The sequence below is a fragment of the Oncorhynchus clarkii genome, chromosome 21 (assembly GCF_045791955.1).
Source record: "Oncorhynchus clarkii lewisi isolate Uvic-CL-2024 chromosome 21, UVic_Ocla_1.0, whole genome shotgun sequence".
In the NCBI taxonomy this organism is placed as follows: Eukaryota; Metazoa; Chordata; class Actinopteri; order Salmoniformes; family Salmonidae; genus Oncorhynchus; species Oncorhynchus clarkii.
Window position 1 is genome coordinate 53414241 of NC_092167.1, and position 25825 is coordinate 53440065.

Genomic DNA, 25825 nt, shown 5'->3' on the forward strand with positions numbered 1-25825 from the left:
CTTTAACCCCTGACCCTGAAAAGGATGAGTTAAGGACGTTGTGTTAGCCTGACCTTTAACCCCTGACAGTGTAAAGGATGAGTTAAGGACGTTGTGTTAGCCTGACCTTTAACCCCTGACAGTGTAAAGGATGAGTTAAGGACGTTGTGTTAGCCTGACCTCTAACCCTGATAATGTAAAGGATCAGGACGTTTACAGTCTCTCGCAGACCAAACCCTCCTACAACCACCCTGCAACGTTACAGCAACCAACCTATAATGCTCCTACAACACAATCTGAAACCTCACTGTCTTCATTATCATCAAACCCCTCCTAGCTTCTATAACTGACTAGTTAGTAAAATGGTCTCAGTCAGTTGATTGGTTGGTTTGTTTCTTTAAGACTTTGGGACACCTGGTGGTTTCTCTCTAGGTGGTCTAGATCTATACTGGTTCTATCTACACTAACATGAGGTGGTTTCTCTCTAGGTGGTCTAGATCTATACTGGTTCTATCTACACTAACATGAGGTGGTTTCTCTCTAGGTAGTGTAGATCTATACTGGTTCTATCTACACTAACATGAGGTGGTTTCTCTCTAGGTGGTCTAGATCTATACTGGTTCAATCTACACTAACATGAGGTGGTTCTCTCTAGGTGGTCTAGATCTATACTGGTTCTATCTACACTAACATGAGGTGGTTCCTCTCTAGGTGGTCTAGATCTATACTGGTTCAATCTACACGTACATGGATGTAATAACCATTCTATAGAGGTTCTTTACCAACCCATCTAGTTGTGTGTAAAGGTGGTTAGTTAGTTAGGGTCAAGATATCTCCCTGTTTTAAGACTTTAAGTGTTCTGTTCAGTCCTACTGTCTCAGTGACTATCACTTCATACACGTACAATACCTGCCCCAACGAATAACACAAAAGCAGTAACATGTACTATTTGATATCTGTAGAATATATATGTGTGTATATATATATATATATATATATATATTTTTTTTTTAAATGTTCCATACATTCAGTTAGAAGCTGCAGTTGTCTTGTTTTGCCCAGAAATAGATCAAATAAAGAATAAACAGATTCAGTCAGGTTCCTCCTCCTCTCCACAGCAGAACAGGGGGTAAGGCAGGAGTCTCTCTCTCCTTTTTTTACTTCTCTCTCTCCATCCCTTCGCAGTTTGCATTCTTGCAGAAGTAGCATGACTTCATCATGAGAGAGGGATGAAGAGAAGGAGGAGAGGAGTACAGGAGGAGGAGAGGAGGAGAGTACAGGAGGAGAGGAGTACAGGAGGATGAGAGGAGTACAGGAGGATGAGAGGAGGAGAGTACAGGAGGAGAGGAGTACAGGAGAATGAAAGGAGGAGAGGAGTACAGGAGAATGAGAGGAGAGGAGTACAGGAGGATGAGAGGAGGAGAGGAGAACAGGAGGAGGAGAGGAGAACAGGAGGAGGAGAGGAGTACAGGAGGATGAGAGGAGGAGAGGAGTACAGGAGGATGAGAGGAGGAGAGGAGAACAGGAGGATGAGAGGAGGAGAGGAGAACAGGGGGAGGAGAGGAGGAGAGGAGAACAGGAGGATGAGATGAGGAGAGGAGGAGGAGAGGAGAACAGGGGGAGGAGAGGAGGAGAGGAGGACAGGAGGATGAGAGGAGGAGAGGAGGATTGACAGAGGCATACAGCTGGATGGGGTGATGAGCGACCCCAGTGGAGGGAGGGAGACAGAGAATAAAGGGAGGAGGGCAGACAGGCTGCTCTCTCTTCTCCATCAGTCATCCCTCTCTCCCGTGGCGGATGGCAGGATGAAGGAGGGGTAAAAGAGGAGTTAGGTGGTAAGCCCTCTCCTCTCTAACTCCTTAGTCTGTTTCAACTCTTTAATCCTGTAAGGAGGGAAGTGGTGGAGAGAGAGAAAGGGGGAGAAAGAGGAAGTGGAGAGAGAGAGAGAGAGAGAGAGAGAGAGAGAGAGAGAGAGAGAGAGAGAGAGAGAGAGAGAGAGAGAGAAAAGAGGGAAGAGAGAAAAAACATTCAGTAACATTAAAAAGTGACTAGATTCTGATTTCTCTCTGATATCACTCATATCACTGTGACATCGCTGTGAGGTCACTGACCGGTGTCGACATCGTCGTAGGAATCTCATGATCTTCCTAGCGGCCTGGTCCTGCTTCTTAGTCAGGAAGGAACCCCTGAAGGTACAGAAAGAAAGACACGAGGATTAAATATAAAACATTGTACACAATTTTACAAAATGTCTCTGTTAACCTGGACATCTTAAACTACAAACTATGAATATAGTCAGGGCCGGACATTTTAAACTATAAACACAGTGTTTTATTATCCCATGTGGGCTGGACATTTTAGACTATAAACACAGTGTTTTATAATCCCATGTGGGCTGGACATTTTAAACTATAAACACAGTGTTGTATAATCCCATGTGGGCTGGACATTTTAGACTATAAACACAGTGTTTTATAATCCCATGTGGGCTGGACATTTTAAACTATAAACACAGTGTTGTATAATCCCATGTGGGCTGGACATTTTAAACTATAAACACAGTGTTGTATAATCCCATGTGGGCTGGACATTTTAAACAATAAACTATAAACACAGTGTTTTATAATCCCATGTGGGCTGGACATTTTAAACAATAAACTATAAACACAGTGTTGTATAATCCCATGTGGGCTGGACATTTTAAACAATAAACTATAAACACAGTGTTGTATAATCCCATGAGGGCTGGACATTTTAAACTATAAACACAGTGTTTTATAATCCCATGTGGGCTGGACATTTTAAACTATAAACTATAAATACAGTGTTTTATAATCCCATGAGGGCTGGACATTTTAAACTATAAACACAGTGTTTTATAATCCCATGAGGGCTGGACATTTTAAACTATAAACACAGTGTTTTATAATCCCATGAGGGCTGGATATTTTAAACTATAAACACAGTGTTTTATAATCCCATGTGGGCTGGACATTTTAAACAATAAACACAGTGTTGTATAATCCCATGAGGGCTGGACATTTTAAACTATAAACACAGTGTTTTATAATCCCATGTGGGCTGGACATTTTAAACAATAAACTATAAACACAGTGTTTTATAATCCCATGAGGGCTGGACATTTTAAACTATAAACACAGTGTTTTATAATCCCATGTGGGCTGGACATTTTAAACAATAAACTATAAACACAGTGTTTTATAATCCCATGAGGGCTGGACATTGTAAACTATAAACACAGTGTTTTATAATCCCATGTGGGCTGGACATTTTAAACTATAAACACAGTGTTTTATAATCCCATGAGGGCTGGACATTTTAGACTATAAACACAGTGTTTTATAATCCCATGTGGGCTGGACATTTTAAACTATAAACTATAAACACAGTGTTTTATAATCCCATGTGGGCTGGACATTTTAAACTATAAACACAGTGTATTATAATCCCATGTGGGCTGGACATTTTAAACTATAAACACAGTGTTTTATAATCCCATGTGGGCTGGACATTTTAAACTATAAACTATAAACACAGTGTTTTATAATCCCATGAGGGCTGGACATTGTAAACTATAAACACAGTGTTTTATAATCCCATGAGGGCTGGACATTTTAAACTATAAACACAGTGTTTTATAATCCCATGTGGGCTGGACATTTTAAACTATAAACACAGTGTTTTATAATCCCATGTGGGCTGGACATTTTAAACTATAAACTATAAACACAGTGTTTTATAATCCCATGAGGGCTGGACATTTTAAACTATAAACACAGTATTTTATAATCCCATGTGGGCTGGACATTTTAAACTATAAACTATAAACACAGTGTTTTATAATCCCATGTGGGCTGGACATTTTAAACTATAAACACAGTGTTTTATAATCCCATGAGGGCTGGACATTTTAAACTATAAACACAGTGTTTTATAATCCCATGAGGGCTGGACATTTTAAACTATAAACACAGTGTTTTATAATCCCATGTGGGCTGGACATTTTAAACTATAAACTATAAACACAGTGTTTTATAATCCCATGAGGGCTGGACATTTTAAACTATAAACTATAAACACAGTGTTTTATAATCCCATGTGGGCTGGACATTTTAAACTATAAACACAGTGTTTTATAATCCCATGTGGGCTGGACATTTTAAACTATAAACTATAAACACAGTGTTTTATAATCCCATGAGGGCTGGACATTTTAAACTATAAACTATAAACACAGTGTTTTATAATCCCATGAGGGCTGGACATTTTAAACTATAAACACAGTGTTTTATAATCCCATGTGGGCTGGACATTTTAGACTATAAACACAGTGTTTTATAATCCCATGTGGGCTGGACATTTTAGACTATAAACTATAAACACAGTGTTTTATAATCCCATGTGGGCTGGACATTTTAAACTATAAACACAGTGTTTTATAATCCCATGAGGGCTGGACATTTTAAACTATAAACACAGTGTTTTATAATCCCATGTGGGCTGGACATTTTAAACTATAAACACAGTGTTTTATAATCCCATGTGGGCTGGACATTTTAAACTATAAACACAGTGTTTTATAATCCCATGAGGGCTGGACATTTTAAACTATAAACACAGTGTTTTATAATCCCATGTGGGCTGGACATTTTAAACTATAAACACAGTGTTTTATAATCCCATGAGGGCTGGACATTTTAAACTATAAACACAGTGTATTATAATCCCATGTGGGCTGGACATTTTAAACTATAAACACAGTGTTTTATAATCCCAAGTGGGCTGGACATTTTAAACTATAAACACAGTGTTTTATAATCCCATGAGGGCTGGACATTTTAAACTATAAACTATAAACACAGTGTTTTATAATCCCATGTGGGCTGGACAGTTTAAACTATGAACAGTGTTTTATAATCCCATGTGGGCTGGACAGTTTAAACTATAAACACAGTGTTGTATAATCCCATGAGGGCTGGACATTTTAAACTATAAACACAGTGTTTTATAATCCCATGAGGGCTGGACATTTTAAACTATAAACTATAAATACAGTGTTTTATAATCCCAAGTGGGCTGGACAGTTTAAATGATGAACTAAACCCTTCGTACCAATAGGGAACCACCTTTTTGCCTTGTTAATGGTTAAGATGCTGGTTTCCGAGCCGGTACCACCTACTTCAGTTTTGGATTGTGTGATCCGGACCCTCTGGGTCCCTGTTTGAGGCGTTCATACTCCTTATAGCTGCGGTAGTACTGTTGGATCAGAACCGCAGCCCGTCTAGACTGCTGGAATTTCTTCTGCTCATAGTAACTACGGAACTTAGACTGGATCAGTATCGCTGCCTGAGTCATCCTTTTATACAGAGCATACTGACAGAGGAGAGGAGAGGAGAGGAGAGGAGAGGAGAGGGAGCGAGAGGAGAGGAGAGGAGTGGAGAGGAGAGGGAGCGAGAGAGAGAGAGAGAGAGGAAGGGAGAGAGAGAGGGAGAGGAGAGGAGGGAGGGAGGGAGGGAGGGAGGGAGGGAGGGAGGGAGGGAGGGAGGGAGAGAAAGAGAGAAAGAGGGAGATAGAGGGACAGGGGGTAGAGAGGAGAGGGAGAGAGGAGAGGAGAGGGAAGGAGAGGAGAGGGGGAGGGGAGGAGAGGGGTTGAAGAAAAGGGGAGGGAGAGTTACACATCTTCTTGAACACATGTAAACATACATTTAAGGACACAGCACACACTCCTCTTTCACTCCAGCCTAAAGCACATACCCACACAGGTTCCACACGCCAAATGCAGAGACACAATCTACACAAAGCCTTTAGTGAATGACAGTAGAGACAATCAGAGGTTAGACACGTTACCTTCAGAGCTATCCATGTTAGCTAGCATGATAATATCAGAGAGAGAGAGATGGAGGGATGGAGAGAGGGAAGGAGGCGTGGAGAAAGAGAGATACGGTAGATGAGAGGACAAAGAGAGAGGACTATTAGTGTTGTTGACACACACAGCATGTCACAACTACATGCAGCAGGACAGCGACAGCGACTCTGCCTCCTCTCCAGTCAGAGGACAGGGGTTAGAGATCAGGGAAACCTCTGGGGTTTGGAGGTAAAGAAGTGTGTGCTGGGTAAAGGGGCGTGTCTCTACCTGCTTGTACTTCCTGTAGCATCGTTGGATGACGGCTGCTGCCATGTCCTGCTGTTCCTTCAACCTCCGACCCTGGACAGAGAGAATAAGATCAGCATTTAGGAGGAAGGGAGAGAGAATATGATCAGCTTCAGGTTAGGTCACCAGGGAACACTGTTAGGTCCCCAGGGAACACTGTTAGCTCCCCACTGTAAGGTCCCCACTGTTAGGTCCCCCAGGGAACACTGTTAGGTCCCCACCGTTAGGTCCCCCAGGGAACAGTGTTAGGTCCCCCAGGGAACAGTGTTAGGTCCCCACCGTTAGGTCCCCCAGGGAACAGTGTTAGGTCCCCCAGGGAACACTGTTAGGTCCCCACTGTTAGGTCCCCCAGGGAACACTGTTAGGTCCCCAGGGAACACTGTTAGGTCCCCAGGGAACACTGTTAGCTCCCCAGGGAACAGTGTTAGGTCCCCCACTGTTAGGTCCCCCAGGGAACACTGTTAGGTCCCCACTGTTAGGTCCCCCAGGGAACACTGTTAGGTCCCCAGGGAACACTGTTAGCTCCCCACTGTTAGGTCCCCCAGGGAACACTGTTAAGTCCCCACTGTTAGGTCCCCCAGGGAACACTGTTAGGTCCCCCAGGGAACAGTGTTAGGTCCCCCACTGTTAGGTCCCCCAGGGAACACTGTTAGCTCCCCAGGGAACATTGTTAGGTCCCCAGGGAACACTGTTAGCTCCCCCACTGTTAGGTCCCCAGGGAACACTGTTAGCTCCCCCACTGTTAGGTCCCCAGGAAACATTGTTAGGTCCCCCACTGTTAGGACCACAGGAAACACTGTTAGCTCCCCACTGTAAGGTCCCCCAGGGAACACTGTTAGGTCCCCACCGTTAGGTCCCCCAGGGAACAGTGTTAGGTCACCAGGGAACACTGTTAGCTCCCCCACTGTTAGGTCCCCAGGAAACACTGTTAGGTCGCCACTGTTAGGTCCCCAGGGAACATTGTTAGGTCCCCACTGTTAGAACCCCCAGGGAACACTGTTAGGTCCCCACTGTTAGGTCCCCCAGGGAACACTGTTAGGTCCCCAGGGAACACTGTTAGGTCGCCACTGTTAGGTCCCCAGGGAACATTGTTAGGTCCCCACTGTTAGGACCCCCAGGGAACACTGTTAGCTCCCCACTGTAAGGTCCCCACTGTTAGGTCCCCCAGGGAACACTGTTAGGTCCCCACCGTTAGGTCCCCCAGGGAACAGTGTTAGGTCCCCCAGGGAACAGTGTTAGGTCCCCACCGTTAGGTCCCCCAGGGAACAGTGTTAGGTCCCCCAGGGAACACTGTTAGGTCCCCACTGTTAGGTCCCCCAGGGAACACTGTTAGGTCCCCAGGGAACACTGTTAGGTCCCCAGGGAACACTGTTAGCTCCCCACTGTTAGGTCCCCAGGGAACAGTGTTAGGTCCCCCACTGTTAGGTCCCCCAGGGAACACTGTTAGGTCCCCACTGTTAGGTCCCCCAGGGAACACTGTTAGGTCCCCAGGGAACACTGTTAGCTCCCCACTGTTAGGTCCCCCAGGGAACACTGTTAAGTCCCCACTGTTAGGTCCCCCAGGGAACACTGTTAGGTCCCCCAGGGAACAGTGTTAGGTCCCCCACTGTTAGGTCCCCCAGGGAACACTGTTAGCTCCCCAGGGAACATTGTTAGGTCCCCAGGGAACATTGTTAGGTCCCCAGGGAACACTGTTAGCTCCCCCACTGTTAGGTCCCCAGGGAACACTGTTAGCTCCCCCACTGTTAGGTCCCCAGGAAACATTGTTAGGTCCCCCACTGTTAGGACCCCAGGAAACACTGTTAGCTCCCCACTGTAAGGTCCCCCAGGGAACACTGTTAGGTCGCCACTGTTAGGTCCCCAGGGAACATTGTTAGGTCCCCACTGTTAGGACCCCCAGGGAACACTGTTAGGTCCCCACTGTTAGGTCCCCCAGGGAACACTGTTAGGTCCCCAGGGAACACTGTTAGGTCGCCACTGTTAGGTCCCCAGGGAACATTGTTAGGTCCCCACTGTTAGGACCCCCAGGGAACACTGTTAGCTCCCCACTGTAAGGTCCCCACTGTTAGTTCCCCCAGGGAACACTGTTAGGTCCCCACCGTTAGGTCCCCCAGGGAACAGTGTTAGGTCCCCCAGGGAACAGTGTTAGGTCCCCACCGTTAGGTCCCCCAGGGAACAGTGTTAGGTCCCCCAGGGAACACTGTTAGGTCCCCACTGTTAGGTCCCCCAGGGAACACTGTTAGGTCCCCAGGGAACACTGTTAGGTCCCCAGGGAACACTGTTAGCTCCCCACTGTTAGGTCCCCAGGGAACAGTGTTAGGTCCCCCACTGTTAGGTCCCCCAGGGAACACTGTTAGGTCCCCACTGTTAGGTCCCCCAGGGAACACTGTTAGGTCCCCAGGGAACACTGTTAGCTCCCCACTGTTAGGTCCCCCAGGGAACACTGTTAAGTCCCCACTGTTAGGTCCCCCAGGGAACACTGTTAGGTCCCCCAGGGAACAGTGTTAGGTCCCCCACTGTTAGGTCCCCCAGGGAACACTGTTAGCTCCCCAGGGAACATTGTTAGGTCCCCAGGGAACATTGTTAGGTCCCCAGGGAACACTGTTAGCTCCCCCACTGTTAGGTCCCCAGGGAACACTGTTAGCTCCCCCACTGTTAGGTCCCCAGGAAACATTGTTAGGTCCCCCACTGTTAGGACCCCAGGAAACACTGTTAGCTCCCCACTGTAAGGTCCCCCAGGGAACACTGTTAGGTCCCCACCGTTAGGTCCCCCAGGGAACAGTGTTAGGTCACCAGGGAACACTGTTAGCTCCCCCACTGTTAGGTCCCCAGGAAACACTGTTAGGTCGCCACTGTTAGGTCCCCAGGGAACATTGTTAGGTCCCCACTGTTAGGACCCCCAGGGAACACTGTTAGGTCCCCACTGTTAGGTCCCCCAGGGAACACTGTTAGGTCCCCAGGGAACACTGTTAGGTCGCCACTGTTAGGTCCCCAGGGAACATTGTTAGGTCCCCACTGTTAGGACCCCCAGGGAACACTGTTAGGTCCCCACTGTTAGGACCCCCAGGGAACACTGTTAGGTCCCCACTGTTAGGTCCCCCAGGGAACACTGTTAGGTCCCCAGGGAACACTGTTAGGTCGCCACTGTTAGGTCCCCAGGGAACATTGTTAGGTCCCCACTGTTAGGACCCCCAGGGAACACTGTTAGGTCCCCACTGTTAGGTCCCCACTGTTAGGACCCCAGGGAACACTGTTAGGTCCCCAGGGAACACTGTTAGGTCACCAGGGAACACTGTTAGCTCCCCACTGTTAGGTCCCCACTGTTAGGACCCCCAGGGAACACTGATAGGTCCCCACTGTTAGGTCCCCCAGGGAACATTGTTAGGTCCCCCAGGGAACACTGTTAGCTCCCCACTGTTAGGACCCCCAGGGAACACTGTTAGGTCCCCACTGTTAGGTCACCCAGGGAACACTGTTAGGTCCCCAGGGAACACTGTTAGGTCCCCAGGGAACACTGTTAGCTCCCCACTGTTAGGTCCCCCAGGGAACACTGTTAGGTCCCCAGGGAACACTGTTAGGTCCCCAGGGAACACTGTTAGGTCCCCAGGGAACACTGTTAGGTCCCCAGGGAACACTGTTAGGTCCCCAGGGAACACTGTTAGCTCCCCACTGTTAGCTCCCCACTGTTAGGTCCCCCAGGGAACACTGTTAGCTCCCCAGGGAACACTGTTAGGTCCCCAGGGAACACTGTTAGCTCCCCAGGGAACACTGTTAGGTCCCCAGGGAACACTGTTAGGTCCCCAGGGAACACTGTTAGGTCCCCAGGGAACACTGTTAGGTCCCCCAGGGAACACTGTTAGGTCCCCAGGGAACACTGTTAGGTCCCCACTGTTAGGTCCCCACTGTTAGGTCCCCACTGTTAGGTCCCCACTGTTAGGACCTCCAGGGAACACTGTTAGGTCCCCACTGTTAGGTCCCCCAGGGAACACTGTTAGCTCCCCACTGTTAGGTCCCCCAGGGAACACTGTTAGCTCCCCACAGTTAGGTCCCCCAGGAAACACTGTTAGGTCGCCAGGAAACACTGTTAGGTCCCCATGGAACACTGTTAGGTCCCCCACTGTTAGGTCACCAGGGAACACTGTTAGGTCCCCACTGTTAGGTCCCCACTGTTAGGACCCCCAGGGAACACTGTTAGGTCCCCACTGTTAGGTCCCCCAGGGAACATTGTTAGGTCCCCCAGGGAACACTGTTAGCTCCCCACTGTTAGGACCCCCAGGGAACACTGTTAGGTCCCCACTGTTAGGTCACCCAGGGAACACTGTTAGGTCCCCAGGGAACACTGTTAGGTCCCCAGGGAACACTTTTAGCTCCCCACTGTTAGGTCCCCCAGGGAACACTGTTAGGTCCCCAGGGAACACTGTTAGGTCCCCAGGGAACACTGTTAGCTCCCCACTGTTAGGTCCCCCAGGGAACAGTGTTAGGTCCCCCACTGTTAGGTCCCCCAGGGAACACTGTTAGGTCCCCACTGCTAGGTCCCCCAGGGAACACTGTTAGGTCCCCAGGGAACACTGTTAGGTCCCCCACTGTTAGGTCCCCCAGGGAACACTGTTAGGTCCCCAGGGAACAGTGTTAGGTCCCCCACTGTTAGGTCCCCCAGGGAACACTGTTAGGTCCCCACTGTTAGGTCCCCCAGGAAACACTGTTAGGTCCCCATGGAACACTGTTAGGTCCCCACTGTTAGGTCCCCCAGGGAACACTGTTAGGTCCCCACTGTTAGGTCCCCCAGGGAACACTGTTAGGTCCCTAGGGAACACTGTTAGGTCCCCCACTGTTAGGTCACCAGGGAACACTGTTAGGTCCCCACTAGTAGGTCCCCTAGGGAACATCGTTAGGTCCCCCAGGGAACACTGTTAGGTCCCCACTGTTAGGACCCCCAGGGAACACTGTTAGGTCCCCACTGTTAGGTCACCCAGGGAACACTGTTAGGTCCCCAGGGAACACTGTTAGGTCCCCAGGGAACACTGTTAGCTCCCCACTGTTAGGTCCCCCAGGGAACACTGTTAGGTCCCCAGGGAACACTGTTAGGTCCCCAGGGAACACTGTTAGCTCCCCACTGTTAGGTCCCCCAGGGAACAGTGTTAGGTCCCCCACTGTTAGGTCCCCCAGGGAACACTGTCAGGTCCCCACTGTTAGGTCCCCCAGGGAACACTGTTAGGTCCCCAGGGAACACTGTTAGGTCCCCCACTGTTAGGTCCCCCAGGGAACACTGTTAGGTCCCCCCTGTTAGGTCCCCCAGGGAACACTGTTAGGTCCCAGGGAACAGTGTTAGGTCCCCCACTGTTAGGTCCCCCAGGGAACACTGTTAGAACCCCACTGTTAGGTCCCCCAGGGAACACTGTTAGGTCCCCCAGGGAACACTGTTAGGTCCCCAGGGAACATTATTAGGTCCCCCAGGGAACACTGTTAGGTCCCCACTGTTAGGTCCCCCAGGGAACACTGTTAGGTCCCCCAGGGAACACTGTTAGGTCCCCAGGGAACAGTGTTAGCTCCCCACTGTTAGGTCACCAGGGAACACTGTTAGCTCCCCACTGTTAGGTCCCCACTGTTAGGACCTCCAGGGAACACTGTTAGGTCCCCACTGTTAGGTCCCCCAGGGAACACTGTTAGCTCCCCACTGTTAGGTCCCCCAGGGAACACTGTTAGCTCCCCAGCGAACACTGTTAGCTCCCCACTGTTAGGTCCCCACTGTTAGGTCCCCAGGGAACATTTTTAGGTCCCCATGGAACACTGTTAGGTCCCCCACTGTTAGGTCACCAGGGAACACTGTTAGCTCCCCACTGTTAGGTCCCCACTGTTAGGACCCCCAGGGAACACTGTTAGGTCCCCACTGTTAGGTCCCCCAGGGAACATTGTTAGGTCCCCCAGGGAAAAATGTTAGGTCCCCACTGTTAGGTCACCAGGGAACACTGTTAGCTCCCCACTGTTAGGTCACCAGGGAACACTGTTAGCTCCCCACTGTTAGGTCCCCACTGTTAGGACCCCCAGGGAACACTGTTAGGTCCCCACTGTTAGGTCCCCCAGGGAACATTGTTAGGTCCCCCAGGGAAAAATGTTAGGTCCCCACTGTTAGGTCCCCCAGGGAACACTGTTAGCTCCCCACTGTTAGGTCCCCCAGGGAACCGTGTTAGGTCCCCCACTGTTAGGTCCCCCAGGGAACACTGTTAGCTCCCCACTGTTAGGTCCCCCGGGAAACACTGTTAGGTCCCCAGGGAACACTGTTAGGTCCCCAGGGAACACTGTTAGGTCCCCAGGGAACACTGTTAGGTCCCCCAGGGAACACTGTTAGGTTGCCCAGGGAACACTGTTAGGTCCCCAGGGAACACTGTTAGGTCCCCAGGGAACATTATTAGGTCCCCCAGGGAACACTGTTAGCTCCCCACTGTTAGGTCCCCAGGGAACACTGTTAGCTCCCCACTGTTAGGTCCCCACTGTTAGGTCCCCACTGTTAGGTCCCCAGGGAACACTGTTAGCTCCCCAGGGAACATTATTAGGTCCCCCAGGGAACACTGTTAGCTCCCCACTGTTAGGTCCCCAGGGAACACTGTTAGCTCCCCACTGTTAGGTCCCCACTGTTAGGTCCCCCACTGTTAGGTCCCCCACTGTTAGGTCCCCCAGGAAACACTGTTAGTTCCCCAGGGAACACTGTTAGGTCGCCCAGGGAACACTGATAGGTCCCCCAGGGAACACTGATAGGTCCCCCAGGGAACACTGTTAGGTCCCCACTGTTAGGTCCCCCACTGTTAGGTCCCCCAGGGAACACTGTTAGGTCGCCCAGGGAACACTGTTAGGTCCCCCACTGTTAGGTCCCCCACTGTTAGGTCCCCCACTGTTAGGTCCCCCAGGGAACACTGTTAGGTCGCCCAGGGAACACTGATAGGTCCCCCAGGGAACACTGTTAGGTCCCCAGGGAACACTGTTAGGTCCCCCAGGGAACACTGTTAGCTCCCCACTGTTAGGTCCCCCAGGGAACACTGTTAGGTCCCCACTGTTAGGTCCCCCAGGGAACACTGTTAGGTCCCCCAGGGAAAAATGTTAGGTCCCCACTGTTAGGTCCCCCACTGTTAGGTCCCCCAGGGAACACTGTTAGGTCCCCCACTGTTAGGTCCCCCAGGGAACACTGTTAGGTCCCCCAGGGAACACTGTTAGGTCCCCAGGGAACACTGTTAGGTCCCCCAGGGAACACTGTTAGGTCGCCCAGGGAACACTGTTAGGTCCCCCACTGTTAGGTCCCCCACTGTTAGGTCCCCCACTGTTAGGTCCCCCAGGGAACACTGTTAGGTCCCCCACTGTTAGGTCCCCCAGGGAACACTGTTAGGTCCCCCAGGGAACACTGTTAGGTCGCCCAGGGAACACTGTTAGGTCCCCAGGGAACACTGTTAGGTCCCCCAGGGAACACTGTTAGGTCCCCAGGGAACACTGTTAGGTCCCCAGGGAACACTGTTAGGTCCCCCAGGGAACACTGTTAGGTCGCCCAGGGAACACTGATAGGTCCCCCAGGGAACACTGTTAGGTCGCCCAGGGAACACTGTTAGGTCGCCCAGGGAACACTGTTAGGTCGCCCAGGGAACACTGATAGGTCCCCCAGGGAACACTGTTAGGTCCCCAGGGAACACTGATAGGTCCCCCAGGGAACACTGTTAGGTCCCCCAGGGAACACTGTTAGGTCGCCCAGGGAACACTGTTAGGTCGCCCAGGGAACACTGTTAGGTCGCCCAGGGAACACTGATAGGTCCCCCAGGGAACACTGTTAGGTCCCCAGGGAACACTGTTAGGTCCCCCAGGGAACACTGTTAGGTCCCCCAGGGAACACTGTTAGGTCCACAAATGGTATTTTAGTTATTACAGTTGCTTGTGGGCTAGAGACATTATCAACCGTACCGGTATGGAGTACATTTACATTATCTACTGTACAGGCATGGAGTACATTTAAAACATCAACATATTTCTCCGGCAGCGCTGTCAATAACTGGAAGTAAGAGCATTATGCCTTCTCTAGAGAACAGAGAGAGAGAACAGAGAGAGAACAAAGAGAGAGAATTGAGACAAAAAACAGAGAGAGAGAACAGAGAGAGAGAACAGAGATAGAGAACAGAGAGAGAGAACAGAGAGAGAACAGAGAGAGAGAGAACAGAAAGAGAATAGAGCGAGAGAACAGAGAGAGAGAACAGAGAGAGAGAACAGATAGAGAACAGAGAGAGAACAGAGAGGGAGAACAGAGAGAGAATAGAGAAAACAGAGAGAGAGAACAGAGACAGAAAACAGAGAGAGAGAGAGAACAGAGAGAACAGAGAGAGAGAACAGAGAGAGAGAACATAGACAGAAAACAGAGAGAGAACAGAGAGAGAGAGAACAGAGACAGAGAATGGAGAGAGAGAACAGAGAGAACAGAGACAGAAAACAGAGAGAGAGAACAGAGAGAGAGAACAGAGAGAGAGAACAGAGAGAGAGAACAGAGAGAGAACAGAGAGAGAGAACAGAGAGAGAAAACAGAGAGAGAGAACAGAGAGAGAACAGAGAGAGAACAGAGCGAGAACAGAGAGAGAAAACAGAGACAGAGAACAGAGCGAGAGAACAGAGAGAGAGAACCGAGAGAGAGAACCGAGAGAGAGAACAGAGAGAGAGAACCGAGAAAGAGAACCGAGAGACAGAACAGAGAGATAGAACAGAGACAGAAAACAGAGAGAGAGAGAACAGAGAGAGAACAGAGAGAGAGAACAGAGACAGAAAACAGAGAGAGAGAACAGAGACAGAAAACAGAGAGAGAGTACAGAGAGAGAACCGAGAGAGAACAGAGAGAGAGAACAGAGAGAGAACAGAGACAGAAAACAGAGAGAGAGAACATAGACAGAAAACAGAGAGAGAGAACAGAGGGAACAGAGAGAGAGAGAACAGAGAGAACAGAGAGAGAGAGAACAGAGACAGAGAATGGAGAGAGAGAACAGAGAGAGATAACAGAGAGAGAACAGAGAGACAGAACAGAGAGACAGAACAGAGAGATAGAACAGAGACAGAAAACAGAGAGAGAGAGAGAACAGAGAGAGAGAACAGAGAGAGAACAGAGACAGAAAACAGAGACAGAGAACAGAGAGAGAGAACCGAGAGAGAGAACCGAGAGAGAGAACAGAGACAGAATCAAATCAAATCAAATCAAATTTTATTTGTCACATACACATGGTTAGCAGATGTTAATGCGAGTGTAGCGAAATGCTTGTGCTTCTAGTTCCGACAATGCAGTAATAACAAGTAATCTAACTAACAATTCCAAAACTACTGTCTTGTACACAGTGTAAGGGGATAAAGAATATGTACATAAGGATATATGAATGAGTGATGGTACAGAGCAGCATAGGCAAGATACAGTAGATGGTATCGGGTACAGTATGTACAAATGAGATGAGTATGTAAACAAAGTGGCATAGTATAATATAAAGTGGCTAGTGATACATGTATTACATAAGGATACCGTCGATGATATAGAGTACAGTATATACGTATGCATATGAGATGAATAATGTAGGGTAAGTAACATTTATATAAGGTAGCATTGTTTAAAGTGGCTAGTGATATATTTACATCATTTCCCATCAATTCCCATTATTAAAGTGGCTGGAGTTGAGTCAGTGTCAGTGTGTTGGCAGCAGCCACTCAGTGTTAGTGGTGGCTGTTTAACAGTCTGATGGCCTTGAGATAGAAGCTGTTTTTCAGTCTCTCGGTCCCAGCTTTGATGCACCTGTACTGACCTCGCCTTCTGGATGATAGCGGGGTGAACAGGCAGTGGCTCGGGTGGTTGATGTCCTTGATGATCTTTATGGCCTTCCTGTGACATCGGGTGGTGTAGGTGTCCTGGAGGGCAGGTAGTTTGCCCCCGGTGATGCGTTGTGCAGACCTCACTACCCTCTGGAGAGCCTTACGGTTGAGGGCGGTGCAGTTGCCATACCAGGCGGTGATACAGCCCGCCAGGATGCTCTCGATTGTGCATCTGTAGAAGTTTGTGAGTGCTTTTGGTGACAAGCCGAATTTCTTCAGCCTCCTGAGGTTGAAGAGGCGCTGCTGCGCCTTCTTCACAATGCTGTCTGTGTGAGTGGACCAATTCAGTTTGTCTGTGATGTGTATGCCGAGGAACTTAAAACTTGCTACCCTCTCCACTACTGTTCCATCGATGTGGATAGGGGGGTGTTCCCTCTGCTGTTTCTTGAAGTCCACAATCATCTCCTTAGTTTTGTTGACGTTGAGTGTGAGGTTGTTTTCCTGACACCACACTCCGAGGGCCCTCACCTCCTCCCTGTAGGCCGTCTCATCGTTGTTGGTAATCAAGCCTACCACTGTTGTGTCGTCCGCAAACTTGATGATTGAGTTGGAGGCGTGCGTGGCCACGCAGTCGTGGGTGAACAGGGAGTACAGGAGAGGGCTCAGAACGCAACCTTGTGGGGCCCCAGTGCTGAGGATCAGCGGGGAGGAGATGTTGTTGCCTACCCTCACCACCTGGGGGCGGCCCGTCAGGAAGTCCAGTACCCAGTTGCACAGGGCGGGGTCGAGACCCAGGGTCTCGAGCTTGATGACGAGCTTGGAGGGTACTATGGTGTTGAATGCCGAGCTGTAGTCGATGAACAGCATTCTCACATAGGTATTCCTCTTGTCCAGATGGGTTAGGGCAGTGTGCAGTGTGGTTGAGATTGCATCGTCTGTGGACCTATTTGGGCGGTAAGCAAATTGGAGTGGGTCTAGGGTGTCAGGTAGGGTGGAGGTGATATGGTCCTTGACTAGTCTCTCAAAGCACTTCATGATGACGGATGTGAGTGCTACGGGGCGGTAGTCATTTAGCTCAGTTACCTTAGCTTTCTTGGGAACAGGAACAATGGTGGCCCTCTTGAAGCATGTGGGAACAGCAGACTGGTATAGGGATTGATTGAATATGTCCGTAAACACACCGGCCAGCTGGTCTGCGCATGCTCTGAGGGCGCGGCTGGGGATGCCATCTGGGCCTGCAGCCTTGCGAGGGTTAACACGTTTAAATGTCTTACTCACCTCGGCTGCAGTGAAGGAGAGACCGCATGTTTTCGTTGCAGGCCGTGTCAGTGGCACTGTATTGTCCTCAAAGCGGGCAAAAAAGTTATTTAGTCTGCCTGGGAGCAAGACATCCTGGTCCGTGACTGGGCTGGGTTTCTTCCTGTAGTCCGTGATTGACTGTAGACCCTGCCACATGCCTCTTGTGTCTGAGCCGTTGAATTGAGATTCTACTTTGTCTCTGTACTGGCGCTTAGCTTGTTTGATAGCCTTGCGGAGGGAATAGCTGCACTGTTTGTATTCGGTCATGTTACCAGACACCTTGCCCTGATTAAAAGCAGTGGTTCGCGCTTTCAGTTTCACACGAATGCTGCCATCAATCCACGGTTTCTGGTTAGGGAATGTTTTAATCGTTGCTATGGGAACGACATCTTCAACGCACGTTCTAATGAACTCGCACACCGAATCAGCGTATTCGTCAATGTTGTTATCTGACGCAATACGAAACATCTCCCAGTCCACGTGATGGAAGCAGTCTTGGAGTGTGGAGTCAGCTTGGTCGGACCAGCGTTGGACAGACCTCAGCGTGGGAGCCTCTTGTTTTAGTTTCTGTCTGTAGGCAGGGATCAACAAAATGGAGTCGTGGTCAGCTTTTCCGAAAGGGGGGCGGGGCAGGGCCTTATATGCGTCGCGGAAGTTAGAGTAACAATGGTCCAAGGTCTTTCCTCCCCTGGTTGCGCAATCGATATGCTGATAAAATTTGGGGAGTCTTGTTTTCAGATTAGCCTTGTTAAAATCCCCAGCTACAATGAATGCAGCCTCCGGATAAATTGTTTCCAGTTTGCAGAGAGTTAAATAAAGTTCGTTCAGAGCCATCGATGTGTCTGCTTGGGGGGGGATATATACGGCTGTGATTATAATCGAAGAGAATTCTCTTGGTAGATAATGCGGTCTACATTTGATTGTGAGGAATTCTAAATCAGGTGAACAGAAGGATTTGAGTTCCTGTATGTTTCTTTCATCGCACCATGTCACGTTAGTCATAAGGCATACGCCCCCGCCCCTCTTTTTACCAGAAAGATGTTTTTTCCTGTCTGCGCGATGCGTGGAGAAACCTGTTGGCTGCACCGCTTCGGATAGCGTCTCTCCAGTAAGCCACGTTTCCGTGAAGCAAAGAACGTTACAGTCTCTGATGTCCCTCTGGAATGCTACCCTTGCTCGGATTTCATCAACCTTGTTGTCAAGAGACTGGACATTGGCAAGAAGAATGCTAGGGAGTGGTGTGCGCTGTGCCCGTCTCCGGAGTCTGACCAGAAGACCGCCTCGTTTCCCTCTCTTTCGGAGTCGTTTTTTTGGGTCGCTGCATAGGATCCACTCCGTTGTCCTGTTTGTAAGGCAGAACACAGGATCCGCGTCGCGAAAAACATATTCTTGGTCGTACTGATGGTGAGTTGATGCTGATCTTATATTCAGTAGTTCTTCTCGACTGTATGTAATGAAACCTAAGATGACCTGGGGTACTAATGTAAGAAATAACACGTAAAAAAACAAAAAACTGCATAGTTTCCTAGGAACGCGAAGCGAGGCGGCCATCTCTGTCGGCGCCGGAAGTAAACAGAGAGAGAGAGAACAGAGAGAGAACAGAGAGAGAGAACAGAGACAGAAAACAGAGAGAGAGTACAGAGAGAGAACTGAGAGAGAACAGAGAGAGAGAACAGAGAGAGAACAGAGAGAGAGAACAGAAACAGAAAACAGAGAGAGAGAACAGAGAGAGAGAACAGAGCGAGAACAGAGCGAGAGAACAGAGAGAGAACAGAGAGAGAGAACAGATACAGAGAACAGAGAGAGAACAGAGAAAAAAAAGAGAGAGAACAGAGAGAGAGAACAGAGAGGGAACAGAGAGAGAGAACAGAGAGACAGAACAGAGAGAGAACAGAGAACAGAGAGAGAACAGAGACAGAACAGAGGGAGAAAACAGAGACAGAAAACAGAGCGAGAGAACAGAGAGAGAGAACAGAGCGAGAGAACAGAGAGAGAACAGAGAGAGAGAACAGAGCGAGAGAACAGAGAGAGAACAGAGAGAGAGAACAGATACAGAAAACAGAGAGAGAACAGAGAGAGAGAGAACAGAGACAGAAAACAGAGAGAGAGAACAGAGAGAGAGAACAGAGAGAGAGAACAGAGAGAGAACCGAGAGAGAGAACAAAGACAGAAAACAGAGAGAGAGAACAGAGAGAGAGAACAGAGAGAGGGAACAGAGAGAGAGAACAGAGAGAGAGAACAGAGAGAGAGACCCGAAAGAGAGAACAGAGAGAGAGAACAGAGAGAGAAAACAGAGACAGAAAACAGAGAGAAAACAGAGAGAGAACAGAGAGACAGAACAGAGAGAGAGAACAGAGAGAGAGAACAGAGAGAGAGAACAGATAGAGAACAGAGAGAAAACAGAGAGAGAACAGAGACAGAACAGAGAGAGAGAACAGAGAGAACAAAGAGAGAGCAGAGAGAGAACAGAGAGAGAACAGAGAGAGAGAACAGAGAGAGAGAACAGAGAGAGAACAGAGAGAGAACAGAGAGAGAACAGAGAGAGAGAACAGAGAGAGAACAGAGAGAGAACAGAGAGAGAACAGAGAGAGAGAACAGAGAGAGAGAACAGAGAGAGAACAGATAGAGAACAGAGAGAGAGAACAGAGAGAGAACAGAGAGAGAACAGAGACAGAAAACAGAGAGAGAACAGAGAGAGAGAACAGAGAGAGAGAACAGAGAGAGAGAACAGAGAGAGAACAGAGAGGGAGAACAGAGAGAGAATAGAGAGAACAGAGAGAGAGAACAGAGACAGATTAAGTAGTTAAATCGTCTTGACGTCAGCAATACAGTGGCTGGAGAACATGAATGAATGAAGCCTGCAGAGAACATGAACCAATGTAACACAGGATGTGTCTGCATAGCTCCTGCCTCCAGGGTTCAGGGTTTATATTGTACCTTGTATCGTCTGAAGGCGTTCTGAATGATGCGCGCAGCCTCGTACAGTTCTCTCTGCTCAGAGTCAGTCAGAGTCAGCAGAGCAAAGTCTCTCTCCATCCTCCCATTGGCCGAGGCGTTCAGGAACTCCGCCCACGCCACACTACTGGGGGGCCGCAGCCTCTGGAGGGCCAGGGTACTGAGGTGGGAGGGGGGGTACACACATCTAGTAGAGACACACACACACACATGCACACACACACATCGCTGGTTAGATGCTGTGGAACATCTGGAGGGCCAGGGTACTGAGGTGGGGGGGTACACACATCTAGTAGAGACACTCATTCAGGTATGGGGGGGGGGGGGGGGGGGGGGGGGTACACACATCTAGTAGAGACACTCATTCAGGTATGGGGGGGGTGCACACATCTAGTAGATACACTCATTCAGGTATAGTGGGGGGGGGGGTACACACATCTAGTAGAGACACTAATTCAGGTATAGTGGGAAGCGAGAAGTTGCTATGGTTTCTAAAACAGATTGGTTGGTAGATGGTATTTATGTTCTGTGGTTACTATAACAGCTGATTGGTAGATGGTATTTATATTCTGTGGTTACTATAACAGCTGATTGGTAGATGGTATTTATGTTCTGTGGTTACTATAACAGCTGGTTGGTAGATGGTATTTATGTTCTGTGGTTACTATAACAGCTGATTGGTAGATGGTATTTATGTTCTGTGGTTACTATAACAGCTGATTGGTAGATGGTATTTATGTTCTGTGGTTACTATAACAGCTGATTGGTAGATGGTATTTATGTTCTGTGGTTACTATAACAGCTGATTGGTAGATGGTATTTATGTTCTGTGGTTACTATAACAGCTGGTTGGTAGATGGTATTTATGTTCTGTGGTTACTATAACAGCTGATTGGTAGATGGTATTTATGTTCTGTGGTTACTATAACAGCTGGTTGGTAGATGGTATTTATGTTCTGTGGTTACTATAACAGCTGATTGGTAGATGGTATTTATGTTCTGTGGTTACTATAACAGCTGATTGGTAGATGGTATTTATGTTCTGTGGTTACTATAACAGCTGGTTGGTAGATGGTATTTATGTTCTGTGGTTACTATAACAGCTGATTGGTAGATGGTATTTATGTTCTGTGGTTACTATAACAGCTGATTGGTAGATGGTATTTATGTTCTGTGGTTACTATAACAGCTGATTGGTAGATGGTATTTATGTTCTGTGGTTACTATAACAGCTGATTGGTAGATGGTATTCATGTTCTGTGGTTACTATAACAGCTGATTGGTAGATGGTATTTATGTTCTGTGGTTACTATAACAGCTGATTGGTAGATGGTATTTATGTTCTGTGGTTACTAAAAGACAGAGAGGAGTGTGTGTGTACCTGGACAGAGAGGTGTGTGTGTGTGTACCTGGACAGAGAGGTGTGTGTGTGTGTGTACCTGGACAGAAACATGTGTGTGTACCTGGACAGAAAGGTGTGTGTGTACCTGGACAGAGAGGTGTGTGTGTGTGTGTGTACCTGGACAGAGAGGAGTGTGTGTGAGTGTCCAGGTAAGTGGCCAACCAGGGCATGGTGTCGGATATCACCGTGTTGTCCCGCCTCTCTCTGAGCGGTGACTCCGCCCCCCTGGACAATTCCTCTTGTTTGATTCGCTCAGGAGTCGCCTCGATGATCTGCTCTGCTAACGTTGCCATGTCAACCTGGGGGCAAAATGAGAAAGCTATCAGGTGTGTGTGTGTTCCACATTCCAAAATATTACATTAGCCACTGATTGTTTTGAAACATAATTTTTTCTTGCATTTTTTTGGGGGGGGGGGGGGTCAGCTTTAATATTGCAGATAGATTGGAGCTTCCATCAATGTCTGCATCATTTCCGATCCCCCATATCTATACATTTTTTTAAAATATATATTTTCCCCTAACCATCACTCCCCTAATTGGAGTAATATAATGGACAACAACAACTTATATATACTACAGTGCCTTCGTATTCACACATTCTGTTACGTTACAGCCTTATTCTAAAATGGATAAAAAATATATATATAATCAATCTACACACAATACCCCATAATGACTCGATACCCCATAATGACACAATACCCCATAATGACTCAATACCCCATAATGACTCGATACCCCATAATGACACAATACCCCATAATGACTCAATACCCCATAATGACTCAATACCCCATAATGACTCCCATGATGACTCGATACCCCATAATGACTCAATACCGCATAATGACTTAATACCCCATAATGACACAATACCCCATAATGACTCAATACCCCATAATGACACAATACCCCATAATGACTCAATACCCCATAATGACTCGATACCCCATAATGACACAATACCCCATAATGACTCAATACCCCATAATGACACAATACCCCATAATGACTCGATACCCCATAATGACACAATACCCCATAATGACTCGATACCCCATAATGACACAATACCCCATATTGACTCGATACCCCATAATGACACAATACCCCATAATGACTCCCATGATGACTCGATACCCCATAATGACTCAATACTGCATAATGACTCAATACCCCATAATGACACAATACCATATAATGACATAATACCCCATAATGACTCCCATAATGACTCAATACCCCATAATGACTCGATACCCCATAATGACTCGATACCCCATAATGACTCAATACCCCATAATGACTCAATACCCCATAATGACTCAATACCCCATAATGACACGATACCCCATAATGACTCGATACCCCATAATGACTCAATACCCCATAATGACACAATACCCCATAATGACTCCCATAATGACTCAATACCCCATAATGACTCATTACCCCATAATGACACGATACCCCATAATGACTCAATACCACATAATGACTCAATACCCCATAATGACACAACACCCCATAATGACACAATACCCCATAATGACACAATACCCCATAATGACACAACACCCCATAATGACACAACACCCCATAATGACACAATACCCCATAATGACTCAATACCCCATAATGACACAACACCCCATAATGACACAATACCCCATAATGACACAATACCCCATAATGACACAACACCCCATAATGACACAACACCCCATAATGACACAACACCCCATAATGACACAATACCCCATAATGACACAACACCCCATAATGACACAACACCCCATAATGACAAAGGGAAAACAGTTTTTAAAAAACATTTTTGCAAATGTATTAACAATAAAAAAAACAGAAATAACTTATTTACATAAGTATTCAGACCCTTTGCTATGAGAGTCAAAATTGAGCTCAGGTGCATTCTGTTTCCATTGATCATCCCTGAAATGTTTCTACAATTTGATTGGAGGCTGTGACGTAACAAAATGTGGAAAAAGACAAGGGGTCTGAATACTTTCCGAAGGCACTGTACATGTTATGGACACAAAGTATTTTACAATAGTTATCGTTTGTTTGTTTAACATCCCACTCTTTAACTCTACTGAACCCCTCCCATCTATCTCTGAACACAAATCATTTCATTTAGATTTTTCAAAAATTCTGAACCTTTCTATTCTCATAATTTCTACAGATTGTAAATTAAAGATAAACATTCTTGCTAAAAGTATTATTATATTATTGATCGATTGACTACTTTTCCAATCACCCAGGTGTGTTATCTGCAGGGTTAGCTCCAGGTTAATGTCACCCAGTAGTGCTATCTGCAGGGTTAGCTCCAGGTTAATGTCACCCAGTAGTGCTATCTGCAGGGTTAGCTCCAGGTTAATGTCACCCAGTAGTGCTATCTGCAGGGTTAACTCCAGGTTAATGTCACCCAGTAGTGCTATCTGCAGGGTTAGCTCCAGGCTAATGTCACCCAGTAGTGCTATCTGCAGGGTTAGCTCCAGATTAATGTCACCCAGTAGTGCTATCTGCAGGGTTAGCTCCAGGTTAATGTCACCCAGGTGTGTTATCTGCAGGGTTAGCTCCAGGTTCATGTCACCCAGTAGTGCTATCTGCAGGGTTAGCTCCAGGTTCATGTCACCCAGTAGTGCTATCTGCAGGGTTAGCTCCAGGTTAATGTCACCCAGTAGTGCTATCTGCAGGGTTAGCTCCAGGTTAATGTCACCCAGTAGTGCTATCTGCAGGGTTAGCTCCAGATTAATGTCACCCAGTAGTGCTATCTGCAGGGTTAGCTCCAGGTTAATGTCACCCAGGTGTGTTATCTGCAGGGTTAGCTCCAGGTTCATGTCACCCAGTAGTGCTATCTGCAGGGTTAGCTCCAGGTTAATGTCACCCAGTAGTGCTATCTGCAGGGTTAGCTCCAGGTTAATGTCACCCAGTAGTGCTATCTGCAGGGTTAGCTCCAGGTTAATGTCACCCAGTAGTGCTATCTGCAGGGTTAGCTCCAGGTTCATGTCACCCAGTAGTGCTATCTGCAGGGTTAGCTCCAGGTTAATGTCACCCAGTAGTGCTATCTACAGGGTTAGCTCCAGGTTAATGTCACCCAGTAGTGCTATCTGCAGGGTTAGCTCCAGGTTAATGTCACCCAGTAGTGCTATCTGCAGGGTTAGCGCCAGGTTAATGTCACCCAGTGGTGCTATCTGCAGGGTTAGGTCCAGGTTAATGTCACCCAGTAGTGCTATCTGCAGGGTTAGCTCCAGGTTAATGTCACCCAGTAGTGCTATCTGCAGGGTTAGGTCCAGGTTAATGTCACCCAGTAGTGCTATCTGCAGGGTTAGCTCCAGGTTAATGTCACCCAGTAGTGCTATCTGCAGGGTTAGCTCCAGGTTCATGTCACCCAGTAGTGCTATCTGCAGGGTTAGCTCCAGGTTAATGTCACCCAGTAGTGCTATCTGCAGGGTTAGCTCCAGGTTAATTTCACCAAGTAGTGCTATCTGCAGGGTTAGCTCCAGGTTAATGTCACCCAGGTGTGTTATCTGCAGGTTTAGCTCCAGGTTAATGTCACCCAGTAGTGCTATCTGCAGGGTTAGCTCCAGGTTAATGTCACCCAGTAGTGCTATCTGCAGGGTTAGCTCCAGGTTAATGTCACCCAGGTGTGTTATCTACAGGGTTAGCTACAGGTTAATGTCACCCAGTAGTGCTATCTGCAGGGTTAGCTCCAGGTTAATGTCACCCAGGTGTGTTAGCTCCAGGTTAATGTCACCCAGTAGTGCTATCTGCAGAGTTAGCTCCAGGTTAATGTCACCCAGTAGTGCTATCTGCAGAGTTAGCTCCAGGTTAATGTCACCCAGTAGTTCTATCTGCAGGGTTAGCTCCAGGTTAATATCACCCAGTAGTGCTATCTGCAGAGTTAGCTCCAGGTTAATGTCACCCAGTAGTGCTATCTGCAGGGTTAGCTCCAGGTTCATGTCACCCAGTAGTGCTATCTGCAGGGTTAGCTCCAGGTTAATGTCACCCAGGTATGTTATCTACAGGGTTAGCTCCAGGTTAATGTCACCCAGTAGTGCTATCTGCAGGGTTAGCTCCAGGTTAATATCACCCAGTAGTGCTATCTGGAGGGTTAGCTCCAGGTTAATGTCACCCAGTAGTGCTATCTCCAGGGTTAGCTCCAGGTTAATATTGCAATTCTTCAGCCATTC

The 25825-nt window shown here is 47.9% G+C and overlaps 1 protein-coding gene across 2 annotated transcripts in view; it reads right to left on the minus strand.

Annotated features, from left to right (window-relative positions):
* Positions 1–25825, minus strand: part of LOC139379145 (calmodulin binding transcription activator 2) — a 162076-nt gene that overhangs the window by 1271 nt on the left and 134980 nt on the right. Inside the window, exons 17-23 of one of the 2 annotated variants that reach the window (XM_071121985.1) lie at positions 21732–21913; positions 20195–20399; positions 6134–6205; positions 5848–5868; positions 5180–5373; positions 2091–2165; positions 1–1862 (exon numbers count right to left, since the gene is read on the minus strand). The exon at positions 1–1862 is cut by the window's left edge and continues 1271 nt beyond it. In XM_071121985.1, the coding sequence (XP_070978086.1) occupies positions 1808–1862; positions 2091–2165; positions 5180–5373; positions 5848–5868; positions 6134–6205; positions 20195–20399; positions 21732–21913 (804 nt within the window). In that variant the 3' untranslated portion in view covers positions 1–1807. The remainder of the gene's footprint in view (positions 1863–2090; positions 2166–5179; positions 5374–5847; positions 5869–6133; positions 6206–20194; positions 20400–21731; positions 21914–25825) is intronic. The other variant, XM_071121986.1, reaches the window with a different exon arrangement.